The sequence below is a fragment of the Calonectris borealis genome, chromosome 19, assembly GCF_964195595.1.
Source record: "Calonectris borealis chromosome 19, bCalBor7.hap1.2, whole genome shotgun sequence".
NCBI classification, from domain to species: domain Eukaryota; kingdom Metazoa; phylum Chordata; class Aves; order Procellariiformes; family Procellariidae; genus Calonectris; species Calonectris borealis.
Window position 1 is genome coordinate 2,996,637 of NC_134330.1, and position 15,481 is coordinate 3,012,117.

Genomic DNA, 15,481 nt, shown 5'->3' on the forward strand with positions numbered 1-15,481 from the left:
CAAAGGTCCAAGAGAAACTTTAGTTATTTTGGTAGCTTTCAAACGAAATTATTCATATTTATGATTTAAGTGAAATGGAACAAAATTTCATTAAAAGCAGCAAGTGTGTGGCAAGTGTGTGCAACTTCCTGTAACCTTAAAATTTATTTTCTAATTATGTGTTGAGAAATATAATTAAAGTCATCTGCATACCAAAATAAATGTTATTTACAAATGAAAAATTAGAATTCCTTTGTTTGCCTGATAGCTTGGCTCATTAAGCAAATTTAAATGGAGTCACTGATGCTTTGCAATAAAATGTTCGCTGCCTGTTTCTAAATCAATGTTAATAACTTTCACTATTTTTATCACTGCAATTTTTCATGTCTCTGACATATTATTCAAGACGTTTAATGGGAAGCACGCTGTGAAAGGAGGTAAGGCTTGGTAGGAGGGTCTGAAGCTTGAGCCAGGAGAGGGCGCGCTGCCACCCAGCCGAAGTCCAGCAGCCAGGTGAGAAATCCGAAATTGCACTAGCAAGTTTCACAAATTAGTTTTCATTTTACAGTGGAAGAAATTTTAAAACCTTTCACTCTTTCACTGTATTCTGCTAACAGTGTTTGCCTAGGTTCAGTGAACATCATTTCAGTTACTCGTTTTCCCAAAAAGCAACCATTATCCTAGGTAAAAGAATTAAAAACAAGCCTTCATTTAGAGAAAAGGAACTGTCATAACAGATCTTACTGTTTTACACATTCAGCTGTGTTAAGAATACTTCTGTACTGAATTTCTTATTTTTTAGATTGACCTGATTAGACTGCAATTATTAAACTTAAAAAACAAAACAGCAAGGCCCCAAGTATTCATACTTTACGGCAATTACTTCCAAGTGCTCAAGCACTTATATTTTCCTTACTTTTGCATCTGTTGTATGAGATTTCTGTACTGTCTCAAATCACAAGGGAAATCATCGGATACGTTATAAAGAAAGTATTTGTCCAGACCTGGGGGAGGCTGGTTAGTTCACCAGCAGGTTAGCTCACCAGTTCATCTTCCTACTATCTTAAATTCCTGTCAGTTTTCCACATCTGTCATTTGAAAGATACTGGGCTGCAGACATTGTAATCCAGCACAACCACTTTCTGTTTTTTCTTATTACCACATTTAACTGGAAAAATAACAAAAATACAGTAAAATTTAATTTTATCTAGAGGTCCAAACATAACTGCCAAATGAGCTTTCCAAATTGGGTTAAGTATACTGAGCCTGTGGACAGTATGCAGTTTGAAACATTTTACTGATTCAAAAATACATGTAAGCTATAGTTTTCTGGAATACAATGAAAAGCTTGACCCCAGATCTGACATGTATTTGAAGATTCAATAATCACTTCAAACACTCTCAAATATTTTATTTCAGCTTTTTAATCCTAACAATGGAAAACTTAATTTTTCACTCAGTTCTACCTTCATTACACTCAGCCAACGGCTTATAAAAGTAAGCTGTCAGTAAAGAAACCGAGACCCCCACCAGCTACTAGAAAACACTGAATTTCTCAGTAGTCTGATGCAATATATAGCACAGAAATTAATTTTTTTTGTCAGAAGTTAAATTTTTTTCCCCTGAGGACATAGGTTGTGTTGAAACACCCAGCAGAGACCCAAAACTCTGCAAACATACTTCACGAGGCTTAAAAAAATCTGATAACTTCTCCAACAGAACAGGTAGCCATACGAACTAGCACGCGTAAAGAGCAACCACGCATGCATGTTTCCTAGAAAAGAAAGACGACTAAACACTTCCTTCTGTAATTCGATTTACAGTATCAGATGCCGCAATACACAGGAGCGTTATGAAATTACTATAAACCAACTTGATCATACAGAGATTAAAACCAAATACAGGAATATTACTTGAACTTCTAACCTTAAAACATAAAGAATTACAAGATACACCTTTCTAAGAGGCAGAGTGAGCTGATTTCCAGACTGAAATTTCAACAAAGATGATGGCTGCACTGAGGTAGGATCACTGAGTCTACTATGTAAATTAAACAGAGAGCAAGACAGTTGCTTCACGAAGGAGTCAGTATACGTAATAGCAATTAAGCAAGATTTGAGACTGTACAGTTGAAGATGTCAAAGAGGTAACTGGAAGTTAGAGGGGACAATAGTCATTAAATGGAAAAAAGGCTATGCTCCTGTAGAAGGCATGCTAAGGAAAGGATTATAGGGCTGAAATGGTAGCAGAGACACCATAATTAGTTGATAGGTCCTCGCAATCAAAAAGGCTCAAATATAAGCTGAGGTACTTGAGGCAATTTGATTTGATAGAGACTGATTAAGTAACTGGGATTCTGTTAAGCCAAAAGTTGAAAAATTTGAGATAAGATGAAAATACTCTCTCTACAAAATGAAAAGAAAAAAAAAAACAACTACTACAGTAGAAACAAACATAACATGGAATCACCTGAACAAATTTTTCCAAGAATCGGAACAGATTTTATCCCCATTCATTTTTTTTTAATATACTTCTCATCCAGTCTCTTTAATTTTGTTTTTAATTATAGCACTTCAGTCCCAATTTCTCTAATTTTTTGTTTAAAACTGAAAAAATCTCTTAGCCTATAAGTTGAAGAAAGGAAGGCTTTCTTCTTGATACAAGAACATAGGTGTGAGTTCGCTAAAATAGAATATTATGCTCTTTAATCTAAAGACCATTTCTTTCTTGAATCATTTGTTTTGCACATCTGAAATAGCTGGGAATACAGTTGAGGGCCTGCCTGCAGGTGGTAACAATGACAGGTATATCAAAAACAGAAGAAGTGAGAACAACATTAAATATTAAATAAAATCTATTAAAACAGTAGCTCTTAATTTTTTTTTTTATTATAAACCTCAGTTTCAGTACAAATAAACTTTCTGCAAAAAGCATAGTAAAAATTGCTTAGAAAAAGTTTCCATTTCAAAGCATGAAAAAAAATGAAGTAAGCTCTGAGGTAACATCCAGAGGCCTGGGGTAAAGCTTCTGTGCTGGTTTTGGCTGGGATAGAGTTAATTCTCTTCACAGTAGCTGGTATGGGCCTGTTTTGGATTTGTGCTGGAAACAGTGTTGATAACACAGGGATGTTTTAGTCACTGCTGAGCAGGGCTTACACAGAGTCAAGGCCTTTTCTGCTCCTCACCCCACCCCACCAGCGAGCAGGCTGGGGGTGCACAAGGAGTTGGGAGGGGACACAGCCGGGACAGCTGACCCCAACTGACCAAAGGGACATCCCATACCATATGGCGTCATGCTCAGCATGTAAAGCTGGGGGAAGAAGAAGGAAGGGGGGACGTTCAGAGTGATGGCGTTTGTCTTCCCACGTCACCATTACGCGTGATGGAGCCCTGCTTGCCTGGAGATGGCTGAACACCTGCCTGCTGATGGGGAGTAGTGAATGAATTCCTTGGTTTGCTTAACTTACACACGTGGCTTTTGCTTTCCCTATTAAACTGTCTTTACCTCAACCCACGAGTTTTCTCACTTTTACTCTTCCGATTCTCTCTCCCACCCCACTGGGGGGTAGTAAGTGAGCGGCTGTGTGGGGCTTGGTTGCTGGCTGGGGTTAAACCACACTTAGGGCAAAGGAGACTTGACAAGGTTGGAGGCATGGCAGATCTCAATTTGATACAGCTTGAGAGATTTCTTCCAGGGCTGAAGTCTAGCAAATTCAAAGAGGGTTTGGGGTCTTTTTTAGCATACCTCTTTCTCTACCTTGTCCATTAGACCTCATAGTATTTAGTGGTCTTCTGTAACCTCAATGTGTACTCTAGTCTCTCATGTACTGCAAATAAATTACCTGTCTATAAACTTCTATTTTTATTATGCATTTTCATTTCAGATGGTCAGAACAGAATTTTAATGTTCATATTTAAAAGCAAGAGAAAAAAATGTACGTCGCTTTATTCAAGTAACCCACCCATTAAAGAGATTAAATACCATGCTCACATCAACAAAGAAAATCGATGAGTGTACATAAAACACAATCAGATTGCTCAAATCACTGACATCTCAATAGCAAACACCCTTCTCCTAGGAATACCAAAGTCCCTTAGATGCTTTATTGTAATGTATCCTTACATTATACTTGCACATCAAGTATAATTTATCAGTCTTTTGTTTTTACATTTAATTTAAAAAACAGCTGCTCCTTCTTTTACATTAATATAGACATAAGGAAGCATTTGTTCCTTGGAGATTATTCCTAAATGCAAATCTTGAAGAGGCTTCTCTTTAGTTAATTTAGTTCACTGACAACATCACACGCCAGGAATATTACTTATTTCGCTGCAGAAAGCAAATTAAGAGTTAATCTTATTTTTGAAACAAGCATTATTTTCAGAACTGTCTCAATAGTTTTACAATCCACTATATCTGAAAGACCAAATATAAAACCAGTACTAATGTCAAGTCACTTCAGATAAAAGTATTTGTCAAAGAAGATATTTTCCTTCTTTTTTTTCTTTAAATTTGCTTGGTAACAAACTTCCACTATAACAAGTGTTGTAATCCCAGTATTGTTCTCTCTTAAAAATAATGACCCACTGTGTTCTCGTACATAACAATGTTTTACATGTCACAGCACAAAAAGCAGAGAGCAAATTAGCACGGAGAAGAAATTTATCTCACTGAACAGAACTGTATGTATCTCATCAGAGTAGTGAGATTTAATGAACAACTACAGCAAGGCAACAGTTCATGTTTGTGAACTCTGAAACAGTTTTAAAAAATGCGCATAATAACAAGCATCATTTACTTACAGTGTGTGACTCCAGCCAGGGTTTGATAGAAGGTAGGGGTATCACTATCATCAGTGAGTGTCACATACACACCTCCAGACAGCAGCCAACGGGAAAATGTGAAAGCATCTTTGTTGTGCAGTAGCCAAACCCTGAACTTCTCATAGTTTACCTTTTCACCCTGTAAGAAAAATAAGAAAATGTGAGCTGTTTTTCTCTGCTTTCGCAGTACCAGTAAATAGGAACCATCCAGCTGTATGAACAAGAATTGGGACAATTTCCTATAAAAATAAGTACTAAAATAATTTTTTTCTTTGGTACCGTGCCTGTTTTTCCATTTCATTCTGAAATACAGCATTGAGAGGGAAATTAGACCCCTCAGCTCTCTCTGCACTTCAACCACCTACTCAATGAGGCCTTTGGAAAGTCACTTACTCTGAACCTCAGGTTACAGGGATTAGAAGAAAAATGGTTACTTACAACTCAAACAGAGGTTATTTTTATGAATTTAAATTTATTACGATAGATAAAAGCTCTTATGTGCCAAATAACAGGTGCTACAAAATCATAAACATTCTGTTATATTTACGCAAGTATACAAATACTTAACATAGAAAAATTAGGTTTGTGAATAACTAATAGTATGATTAATCACTGCAGTATCATGTCATTTTGACCAAAACCCACTTTGGAGCATACATGTAAACATGACATTCACTGTATCACCTAACTCAGTCTCTCTTGCTGGACGTCTTACAGAACTGCCTGTTCAGGAATACATAAAAAAATACAGATTTACAGAGTTTAAATGCTGGAGAGGTTTAAATCATTTAGCTGAATGGTTTCCAAACTGTGGCCATGAAACCGTAGGGATCAGCAGACTAATTTCTACAGCACCTACAAAACTAACTAAAATAAAAGCAAACCTATTATGAGTAGACAAGCTCGTTATATGGAGATCCTAATCTCCATGGGAAATAAACAGGGGTCTGCAAATTGAAAGAGGTTTCAAGTCACTGATTATTTAAACTTCCCTAATATCAGAGACCATTGAACTTCACTGAATTACACCTCTACAGAATCCAACAATTTGCATTTGGCCACGACCACCTGCAACTGCCAACTGCAGAAAATTGAAAATCCACTACTTCCTTTGCCAGGTTGCTGAAATGGTTAATCGCCATCACTGCTAAAACATTTGCTTCATATTCCAATTGTAATGGATTATTTCAGGTTCCAGATACTCATTCTTTTTATGCCTCTTTTTCCTAGACTAAAGACATTTTTCTCCAACAAATACATGCAGAAATACCCCGATACATACAGCTACAGTCATACTATCATAGACTTCCACATGGTTATAATTCAAGGAAGTCAAGATGCTACATTGCTATTCCATTACCAGTTTAATCTGTATATATCCACACTACTGACTGACAGCATGGTCCTAACCTTCCTCTTACCAACACTGTTTCTGATCCCTCATCCCTTCTCTTTTGTGACAGCAATCACATTAGTGCAGTCATGTGGCAAAACAGATCTAGCTGAAAAAGAACCTACAGGATTAGGAGCTACAGAAAAGGGGTCTACTTCTCAGCCAGATCAATTTCCCAATCCAGTTCATCAAGGCATCATATAAATACTTGAGCCAGCACAAAGGTAGGAGAATGAATGACAGTTTGGAAAAGGGTAACTCAACAACGTGGACTTTGCAGGATTTAACCCATTATGGAACCATTTGCTTAAGCAAAAAAAAATCTACTGCCAAACTAACAGAGAAGAAAAAAGCAGCCCACAATTTTTTTTTTTTTTAATTTCGCTAACAGTTTGGATCGGAGACAAGATCATTTTCTTACTACCTGTTCATTCCACTTTCCCTCTACTTTTTTCACTGCTTTCTGTAAACACAGCAAGAGCTGTGTCACGTTTCACTAAGACTCTGCATTGTTCAAATTAATTAGAGGAAGGACAAGGAAGAAGCGGGACAGGAAAGCTTTGGACAGGGGGTGGGGGGGGAAGCATTTGAAGCAAGTAATGTTTACGGCTGAGCCATGATGGAACTTGAGCAACTAGAGCAATACAGGTATCACTGAATTTGTTTCCTGTATTGCAGAAACAAGAGTGAGGAAAACTCACATATATTTTAAAGCTTATATTTCTAGATGAGTACGTGAATAATTCTGAAAGAAATAACAGAAGTACCTATAAGCATAATCCTTGAAAGCATAATCTCATCCACCATACGGCAGGAAGGAAGGCCCACAGCAGGAACATTAAACTTTCTCACTCTCCAGCAATGACCTGGTATGATTAACAGCCCAGTAAATCCTGCTGAGTGGGTTATTACACTATTTTCATTTTAAAAGAAAAATCAATATACAGAATTTTCTTGAACAGGAAAATGGTATGAAGCCAGATTGATACTTCTCTCCCTGCGAGTCTTCATAAAGTATTTCTGGATTTCTTGGACAGTGTGCCATTAACTTTTAGGGTATAATTCATCACACCATATTGATGGGAAATTATAAATAGGAAATACTGAAGTGGGTCAGCTTCAGAAACTGGACTGCAGTATATATATGATTTATGATTCCAGGCAAGAATGAAAAATGTAACCATTGCCTACAAAGCCAACATGATACCACCGCCAGTTTAAATGAGTCTGCCCCAGCCAACACCCATAACCAAAGTTATCTTCAATACAGTACAATAAAATTTAAGGTAATTAAGTAATCTGATATCCACAAATAAAGCTTCTAGTCAATCTGTTTTTCAGTGGAATGTATAACGATGACTAGATTTTGCTGATCTATAGTCCTCTGATAACAAATAAAGCAACAAAAGCACAAAAATCTAAAAGTTCATCAGGATCACTAGTGCCAAAGAAGTATCTGTGAATATTTGGAAGTAACAATAGCCTGTTTTAGAGGAGGACTTCAGCAAGCTTCATAAAAATTACATCTCTCAAATAACCTAAAGCATAAAAAATGCTGTAGCTCCTGGCAGGCACAGTGAGACACAAGTAATACTATAAAGCTATTATTTTTAAGCAACCACTGCTGGCAGGCATTGTTAAATCCAGGACGTAGATTTTCTTTCCCCTCTCAGATCTGTGTTCTAGATTTCTTCCCCGATTGCAATAAAATGTCCACACTAATGAATAAAATTCCACCAGCAATATTGGTAGTTAAATTTACTTGATAACATGATTACCCTTGGGAAATTCTATCCTTCAAACAGTAAGTAAAGCAGAATGGAGAATGCCTACATTTATATTCCAAGCTGCTATTTCCATCAATACAAATTACATGTAATATTACAGCATAAAAAACTATGAGCTTTTACCCCATTTAAACAAGGTCTCTTTGTTCCCATACATGCACAAGCATGTATATGTCAGAGAAAAACAAACTACCCAATGTGATTTTCACTTTTTTGTAAATGTAATAGGATAAAACCTGTAAGAAATACCTCAGAGAAACATTTCTTGAGTGACTCTGGGACCTTCCCATCAACCACATGCAGCATCTTCTCCATCTCTTCACGGACAACATAACTCCCAGATTCATTAGAAAAGAGACTGAAAATGTCTGAGGAAGTAGAGATATGTTTAAGCAACTATGGTAGTTACATTTTTCAAATATTAAGTTTACAACTGGCTGAGAATGCCAAAAGCTATGCAACAACTAAAGGACTAAAACCTTAGATTGATTCAATTTCAATATAGCTCAACAAGGTTTAGGTCAAGAAGTATCTCCTTTTTCTTTTACCATTGTCCACTAATGAAAAAGAAAATAAATACTATCAAGTCAGATTAACAAGGAAGACAAAACAACAGAAGTCAGTAGGCAGATGCTTTCATTTGTTTTGAAAAATATCAATGCCATCCTCCTTCCTCTGCCCACATACAGTGATCAACAGTCCTTCTGTAGGATCCTAACATTTACATTCATGAAATATTTTATTTTGGTGAGGATAGAAAACTAAAATGCACTGAATTTCAAAATATACAGCTAAAAATGTCTAAAAAAACTACTATCTTTATTGGCATATGTATGCCCTGGTTACATATAAAAATAGGGACTTAGTATAACACAGTTTATGTTTGCTTTACGTAAGTGTATTTTAAACTCACTATCCACTATTCTGTTGGTACTGCTGTTAAGTTACATTACTTACATTTTGCTTTCTCTTCCTCTCTGCCTCTTGTAAGTAGAACTAATCCGACTATCAAGTTATTGAAGTGCAGCCCTTTGGATATTCCTCCAAATGAACAGTAGATAACCTAAAATAATAAAACAGAGAAGTTAACCAAAAAGTTAGCAGGGAGAACAGATATGTCGGAACTAAAAGCAATAACTTATACTGAGGCTCTGTCTTACGTGGTTTTTAGGCTAGTCATGTCACATTCAGCTAAACACACTTCTAATACTAATTCTGTTACACTTTTGTAGCTCTTCCAGTACCTACAAAATAGCCTTTTCAGGGTCTTTTATTTAGTGAAATGCAGGTACTTTTCATAAACAGCAATATAAAAAAAGATTGTTAGAATCCTCCAATGAAGACAGCTTCTTGCTTACTCACAGGTGCTATTTCCCCAGACTTCTTTATCAAGGTAATGAAGACGAAATCTCCTCCAGACTAGGCTTTGATAGTCTCGAAGCCATCAAGAGGTTGTTGGAGCATCAAGTGTTTCATTGCCCCAATCACAGGAGATGCACTTCCAGTAAGCCATCAAAAACTACTGCTTTGAAAAGATGTGACAAACACACAAAAAAATCTTCCATCAACTATACCTTAACTATCCTAACACTGCAACTGTTGCTAGAATGACCATTCCAGTTTAGTACCTCGCTCTAACAATAGTATTTAAATCTTTCTTCCAATAGAAAGCAATAGAAATCAAGACTTCTATTCAGAAGTTACTCAAAGATCCACAGAGCAGCCACCAGGAACAACGCAGTCAACGGAAGGGCTGAAGCATTTACCTTTCACATGAGAAGTCTGTACACTGCAGCATAACTTACTCAACAGCATCTTAACAGTGATTCAGCACTGATATATGAGATACGAAGGAAGTCAGTCATTTTAGGACAAACAGCAACTACTTTTAGTAAACAAGAATTACCAGCTCACTTATTGCAATATATTACTTCACCTTGCCTCTAATACTACAGAGCACACATCAAAGTATGTATGCTGTACTGCTCTTCAAACTTGGACTCCTCCTGTAATCCCAAATCTATTCCTACAAGCACTAGTACTTTATTAGTATCACAGGACAGAAATCTGCATTAGGTATTAGAATTTTAAGCAGTCAGAACTTATAAATTACTCTTACATAGCAGTATTAGTTCAGTGTCTATGTCTTAATTTCATTTTCTTATAGGTATCACACTGAGCATCTAACCATAAAGAGAAAGTACTAAGTCTAGCTGATGGGGAACTATTACCGTGAAAGACCAGAACAACGTGATTTGTCACTGATCATGGTTTGGACAGCAGACTTATTTGCTGAACTTGTTTTTTAAATATAACTTTTTCAGAGGGAAAGATAAAGAACAGAGATCAACTTCTATTAAGAAAAGTGTTGTGCATATTTTAAATAGTATTTTCTTTGCTTGCATTTGAATTACATTTTAAATAAACAATATTAAAACAAGGACGTGTACATGCTGTTAGGTACTGCTTTTTAATTTTTCTCCAGTAAAGCCTTGAGTATATTCTTTACATGAGAATTTAGCCAAATAGCAATAGCAGACTTCAGAGGTCAGCAGAGCTTCAGAATTATTGTGGACAGATTCACTATTTTGTGTATTACCCACAAAGCAGCGTGAATCATTAGTAAGCTATGGGATGAAACCCACAGATCTCAACTGCAACACCTCTATCCCTTCCCCCTGCCTTTCATTTGTTTTTAAACATATGAACTACAACCAAACACAATTCTAAACAGCTAAAGCAACACTTTTAACTTTTTTTGACCTTGTAAGCTCTGTTTGGTTTTTCTTCCCTTTGAAACTACAAATGCTTGCATAATGAATTTTAGCCATTTTTGCAAGCCTACCAAAGAAGCCATGATGCCTTGAGGCCCACAGACAAAAATCCACCAATCTACAGAATTAAACACACTTTTTTACAACTTCCACCATAACCATCAGGAAACATTTACATTCACATATGATTAGAAAACAACAGTGAAAGATGGTATGTGCAATTGGAGTGATAGCCTTGTCTTCTAGGCTATCAGCAGTTCTGGAGAAAACACATGTCACTAACATTATCTTAAGTGTGTGACACCCTGTGAATCTACCCAACAAGTTAAAGTTTTAAACACATCAAAACAATCTACTTTTAAACCATCATAAAACAAAATCACTACAGGGGTATACAAATTCTCGTATTAATTAGGACTTCAGTTTTGAAGTATAAAAGTTGTTACAGCACAAGGTCTACCACTGCATGACGACCTCCCACAAATAGCAGAATTAGGATCATAAACCTACCAGATACATCCAGTGAATACTCTAGTATAGTAAATTTATCTTTGAAAAAACACAGGAATAATTATAAACTAGATTTAAAAAAAAAAAAAAACAAAACAAAACATTTAAGTATGATTAAAATTTTGCCTGTCTCTTTGCAGACACATACAACCTACTGTTAATTATTTTTTTTTAAAGTACTTTCCATCTTCTGCCTCTCTTAACACTGTAGTTTCATTGCTGGTTTAAACCAGTGCTAGCCGCTCCCCTGCCCCAACAACTCATTCCCACCCACACTCCACTTCCTACATCTATGCCAAAACAAGCATTCATGTAGCAGGACTATGAATGAAATCAGGGAACCAACTTGGATTTGAATTAACCATTTTTGTTACCACGTTTCACTAATCCAGCTCAAAGTGGGTGACCTCTTTGGGTGAGAATAAGTAGCCAGGATTAAGCTGACTGTGAAACTGGTACAAAATAGCTACATAAATGACATTTCAAATATTACAAGAGAACTTCTCTATACTACCATAACCATGTAGGACATTGTATGTAATCAAGTGCAATCTGCTATCAGTTGTGCCCTTCAAAGGAGTCAGACAGCACAACATTACAATGACGTGTAATAAGGAGGAAACCAATTCTCAACAGGCTGAAATCCCTTTGCAAAATGTGAGTGCCATGTCTCCCACAATAAGACTGAAAAAAGCTACCATCTCACTGATGCAGGTCTATATGCCAGAAAATTGTTTACCAAAGAACTGGCAGCCATCTATATTTGTTACTCTAACTGTAAGCTAAGAAATCAGTAAAGTACTTCAAAAGAATTTGCATCTTTCATACTGATAAAGCAAAATGTAAGAAAGTTTGTTGCCAAAAGGTTTATTTACCTTAAAACAAATAGCTGAACACTGGAAACAGACATGAGAGAAAATAAAATCTTCCTGCATTGTTAAAAAGAGCAGCTTTCGAGGTCATCTGCTGACCACTATTCGTTATTAATAAAAGAAAATTTAGCTTCCTGAGTAGTTTAATCACTTATAATAATGTTTCATAATAAATTACTTGTAAATCACGAAATGACAGTAATCTGACACTTTTCAGAGACAGTTCTGATTAAGGATGGAAACAAACTGACAGCAGTTAGAGGAAGCCTCTATAAACAGGTGCAATAAGATCACTGTGAGGCTTTGAACCTGCAGTTTTTCCTATTAAAAAAAAGGCAGAAGAAATCAGCTAAAAATTCCCAAAGAATACATTATATGCCTACTAAACTTCCACATCTGCAGAGGCTGCCATATATCTCCTTTGAGTCTCTCAAGGATAATGGTGTGGGGCTCAAAAATGAGCTTCAGAAATGCCTAACGACAAAGCTCACACACAAAGATCTGTTTCCTCAAGTACCTTAGCCTAAATGAGGTGGGATTCTACAAGAGGTTCACAAGGTCAAGTGGAAGAAGAAAGTTACTGGAACCAAAATCCCTCTTTCTATCCCATCTTTTCCCTCCAGTAACAGCAATCACAGTGCTGCAGCCAGCATCCTCAAGCACAATTAAAGGGTAGATGAGGAGAGCTAAATACCAGAGCCATGTGAATGAGTGTGCTGATTTTGGCTGGGATAAAGTTAATTTTCTTCACAGTAGCTGGTATGGGGCTGTGTTTTGGATTTGTGCTGGAAACAGTGTTGATAACACAGGGATGTTTTAGTCACTGCTGAGCAGGGCTTACACAGAGTCAAGGCCTTTTCTGCTCCTCACAGCGAGCAGGCTGGGGGTGCACAAGGAGTTGGGAGGGGACACAGCCGGGACAGCTGACCCCAACTGACCAAAGGGACATCCCATACCATATGGCGTCATGCTCAGCATGTAAAGCTGGGGGAAGAAGAAGGAAGGGGGGATGTTCAGAGTGATGGCGTTTGTCTTCCCACGTCACCATTACGCGTGATGGAGCCCTGCTTGCCCGGAGATGGCTGAACACCTGCCTGCTGATGGGGAGTAGTGAATGAATTCCTTGTTTTGCTTCGCTTGCATGTGCGGCTTTTGCTTTCCCTATTAAACTGTCTTTACCTCAACCCACGAGTTTTCTCACTTTTACCCTTCCGGTTCTCTCCCACATCCCACCGGGGGGGAGTGAGCGAGTGGCTGTGTGGGGCTTGGTTGCTGGCTGGGGTTAAACCACGACAATGAGTCACTGCTCTTAGTATCTCAGGTGTGGTTTCCATCTCAAGTAAAAATTAAGCCAGGACTGGGAGTGACCAAACAAAACCAGTCATGGGCCTGTCAGGCTAAGCCACATAGTACTGTAGTGGCAAAAAGAAGAAATACCTAGCACAGACTAGCTACATTAGATTCACAACAGTAACTGCCCTTTACGCTTTGCGTATAACAACGTATAGAAAATCCACCACTGTTGCCTTTCCAGCAACAGGAATCAGACCAGCAAAATTCATTTGCAGAATATGTTCTAGACCACCTCCAAAGTAGTACTGGGCAACAAGGTAGAAAAAACTCTAAATTTTTTGTTCGCCTCTTTACTATCACAGTTATTACCAGACATAATGCTGAAGCAGACAGATTCCCTAAAGACACTTACCTCAATATAGTTCTGTGTGTTACCTGCGGTAAATCCGCTCCTTTTCCACCCATCAAGCTATCACTTTCATTGCTATCCACTTAGGATTATTAAAAGATGTCTGAAGGCAAGTAAATGTAAATGAGGCAGATAACATAGAAGGATCTAATTCTGCGGAAAACATTACATAGAACCTGCAGTTTCATTCTACTATAAGACATAGCGCTACTTAAATACATTAACTTCCCATAGGGCTAAATTATTAAAACTAAATTTGTGCTCTATTTGGACACAATGATTGCGTATGCTTCATGGACAATGTCATGGCAGAGATCTGACTTCCACACTTTCTACTTCTAATCGTTCTGATTTCACAAGATGCCTTCAAGGCTACACTGCATATGTAAACAATTTACCTTTATATTACATTGGAATCATTACTTTTTTTAAATGCAGTTAGCTCTGCTGAACACTACAGTTTAAGTCTTAATATAACTATTTCTGATCAAAAAAACCCACGAAGAGCACAAAAAGGAAGAGAATTCTTACATTTCAGATTTACAGGACTTCCAAGACAAAAAATATATATATGAATAAACAAAAGAGAAATCACTGGTTTTCTTTCACAAATTTTAATAAAATATGATCTTTTCTTTACACCTTATTCTTCTCCATCACTCAAATTTAACCTTTCTGTGCTTTTAGACTTTTTAAGAACAGCTACTTTATAAATTACCTCAAATAAAGCTGTCTCCTCTCTTCATCCATCTGAAAGTGTAATTCTAATTCACACCCATTTCTGAGTTTTTCCACTCACTTGTGTTGAACTTTGTACATCTCAGTTATGATATCAGTTGAATGCCAAATATTACATCTATATATTATTTCAACACATTGACTGCTCATGATATAAACACAGAAAAGAAATTCTATGGATAATGTCCAACGTATTAGTATTTAACATAGGTAATTACAACCATCGGCAGCTGGCATTACTTTGAGTTTAGCTGCTTAATCATTCTTCAGTAAGAGTTTATAAACACTGAATAGTTATGTAACAATATATAACAGAGATTAGTTTGTATTTCTAAGGAAGGAGCTCCACAATTTTTCACGTGTTATTTGGAAAACTTCTTCTAATGAGATGCACTGTCAAAATATGATGCAAGTTTGTATTTTCCAAAATTACTTAATACTGTTGCAGCTTTACTTAAAATAGTCAGACCCAGACAGTATCATAGCAATTTACATTTCAGAAGGTAAAATTTAGCGTAATTATATGGTACATAGCTATAGTTTTCTATAAAATTTAAGCCTAGCATGTTATGTTTCATGGATAACTGAAGAGCATAACAATATGGTTCCTTTTCTGTTAAAAAAAAGTCTCAGTCTATACAAACAGTTCCCCTCAGGTCCAAATCCCTGGCCCTGTGCCCATATGCTCTCGTAAGCCTGCTGGAAGAGTAGGAGAGGATGCTCAAGGCATTCTTTTGGCTCCTTTCTCTAGAGTATAAAATGTCCTGGATTCTTTCCTGATTTTATCCTCATGACCCCTCTTCTCTCTCAGTCCTTGAGAAGTCTCTGTTCTTGTTCTTCTGGCAGCCCGCTCAACATGTCCCTCATGTCTCTGTTAGCATCATCCCTCTTCTCTTTGCATTA

At 37.0% G+C, this 15,481-nt stretch overlaps 1 protein-coding gene across 4 annotated transcripts in view; it reads right to left on the reverse strand.

The window, feature by feature from the left end:
* USP32 (ubiquitin specific peptidase 32) overlaps positions 1 to 15,481 on the reverse strand; it is an 82,562-nt gene that overhangs the window by 42,025 nt on the left and 25,056 nt on the right. For all 4 annotated transcript variants that reach the window (XM_075168413.1, XM_075168412.1, XM_075168411.1 and 1 more), the window contains exons 3-5: positions 8,940 to 9,045; positions 8,232 to 8,350; positions 4,782 to 4,941 (exon numbers count right to left, since the gene is read on the reverse strand). In XM_075168413.1, coding sequence (XP_075024514.1) covers positions 4,782 to 4,941; positions 8,232 to 8,350; positions 8,940 to 9,045 — 385 coding nt within the window. The remainder of the gene's footprint in view (positions 1 to 4,781; positions 4,942 to 8,231; positions 8,351 to 8,939; positions 9,046 to 15,481) is intronic.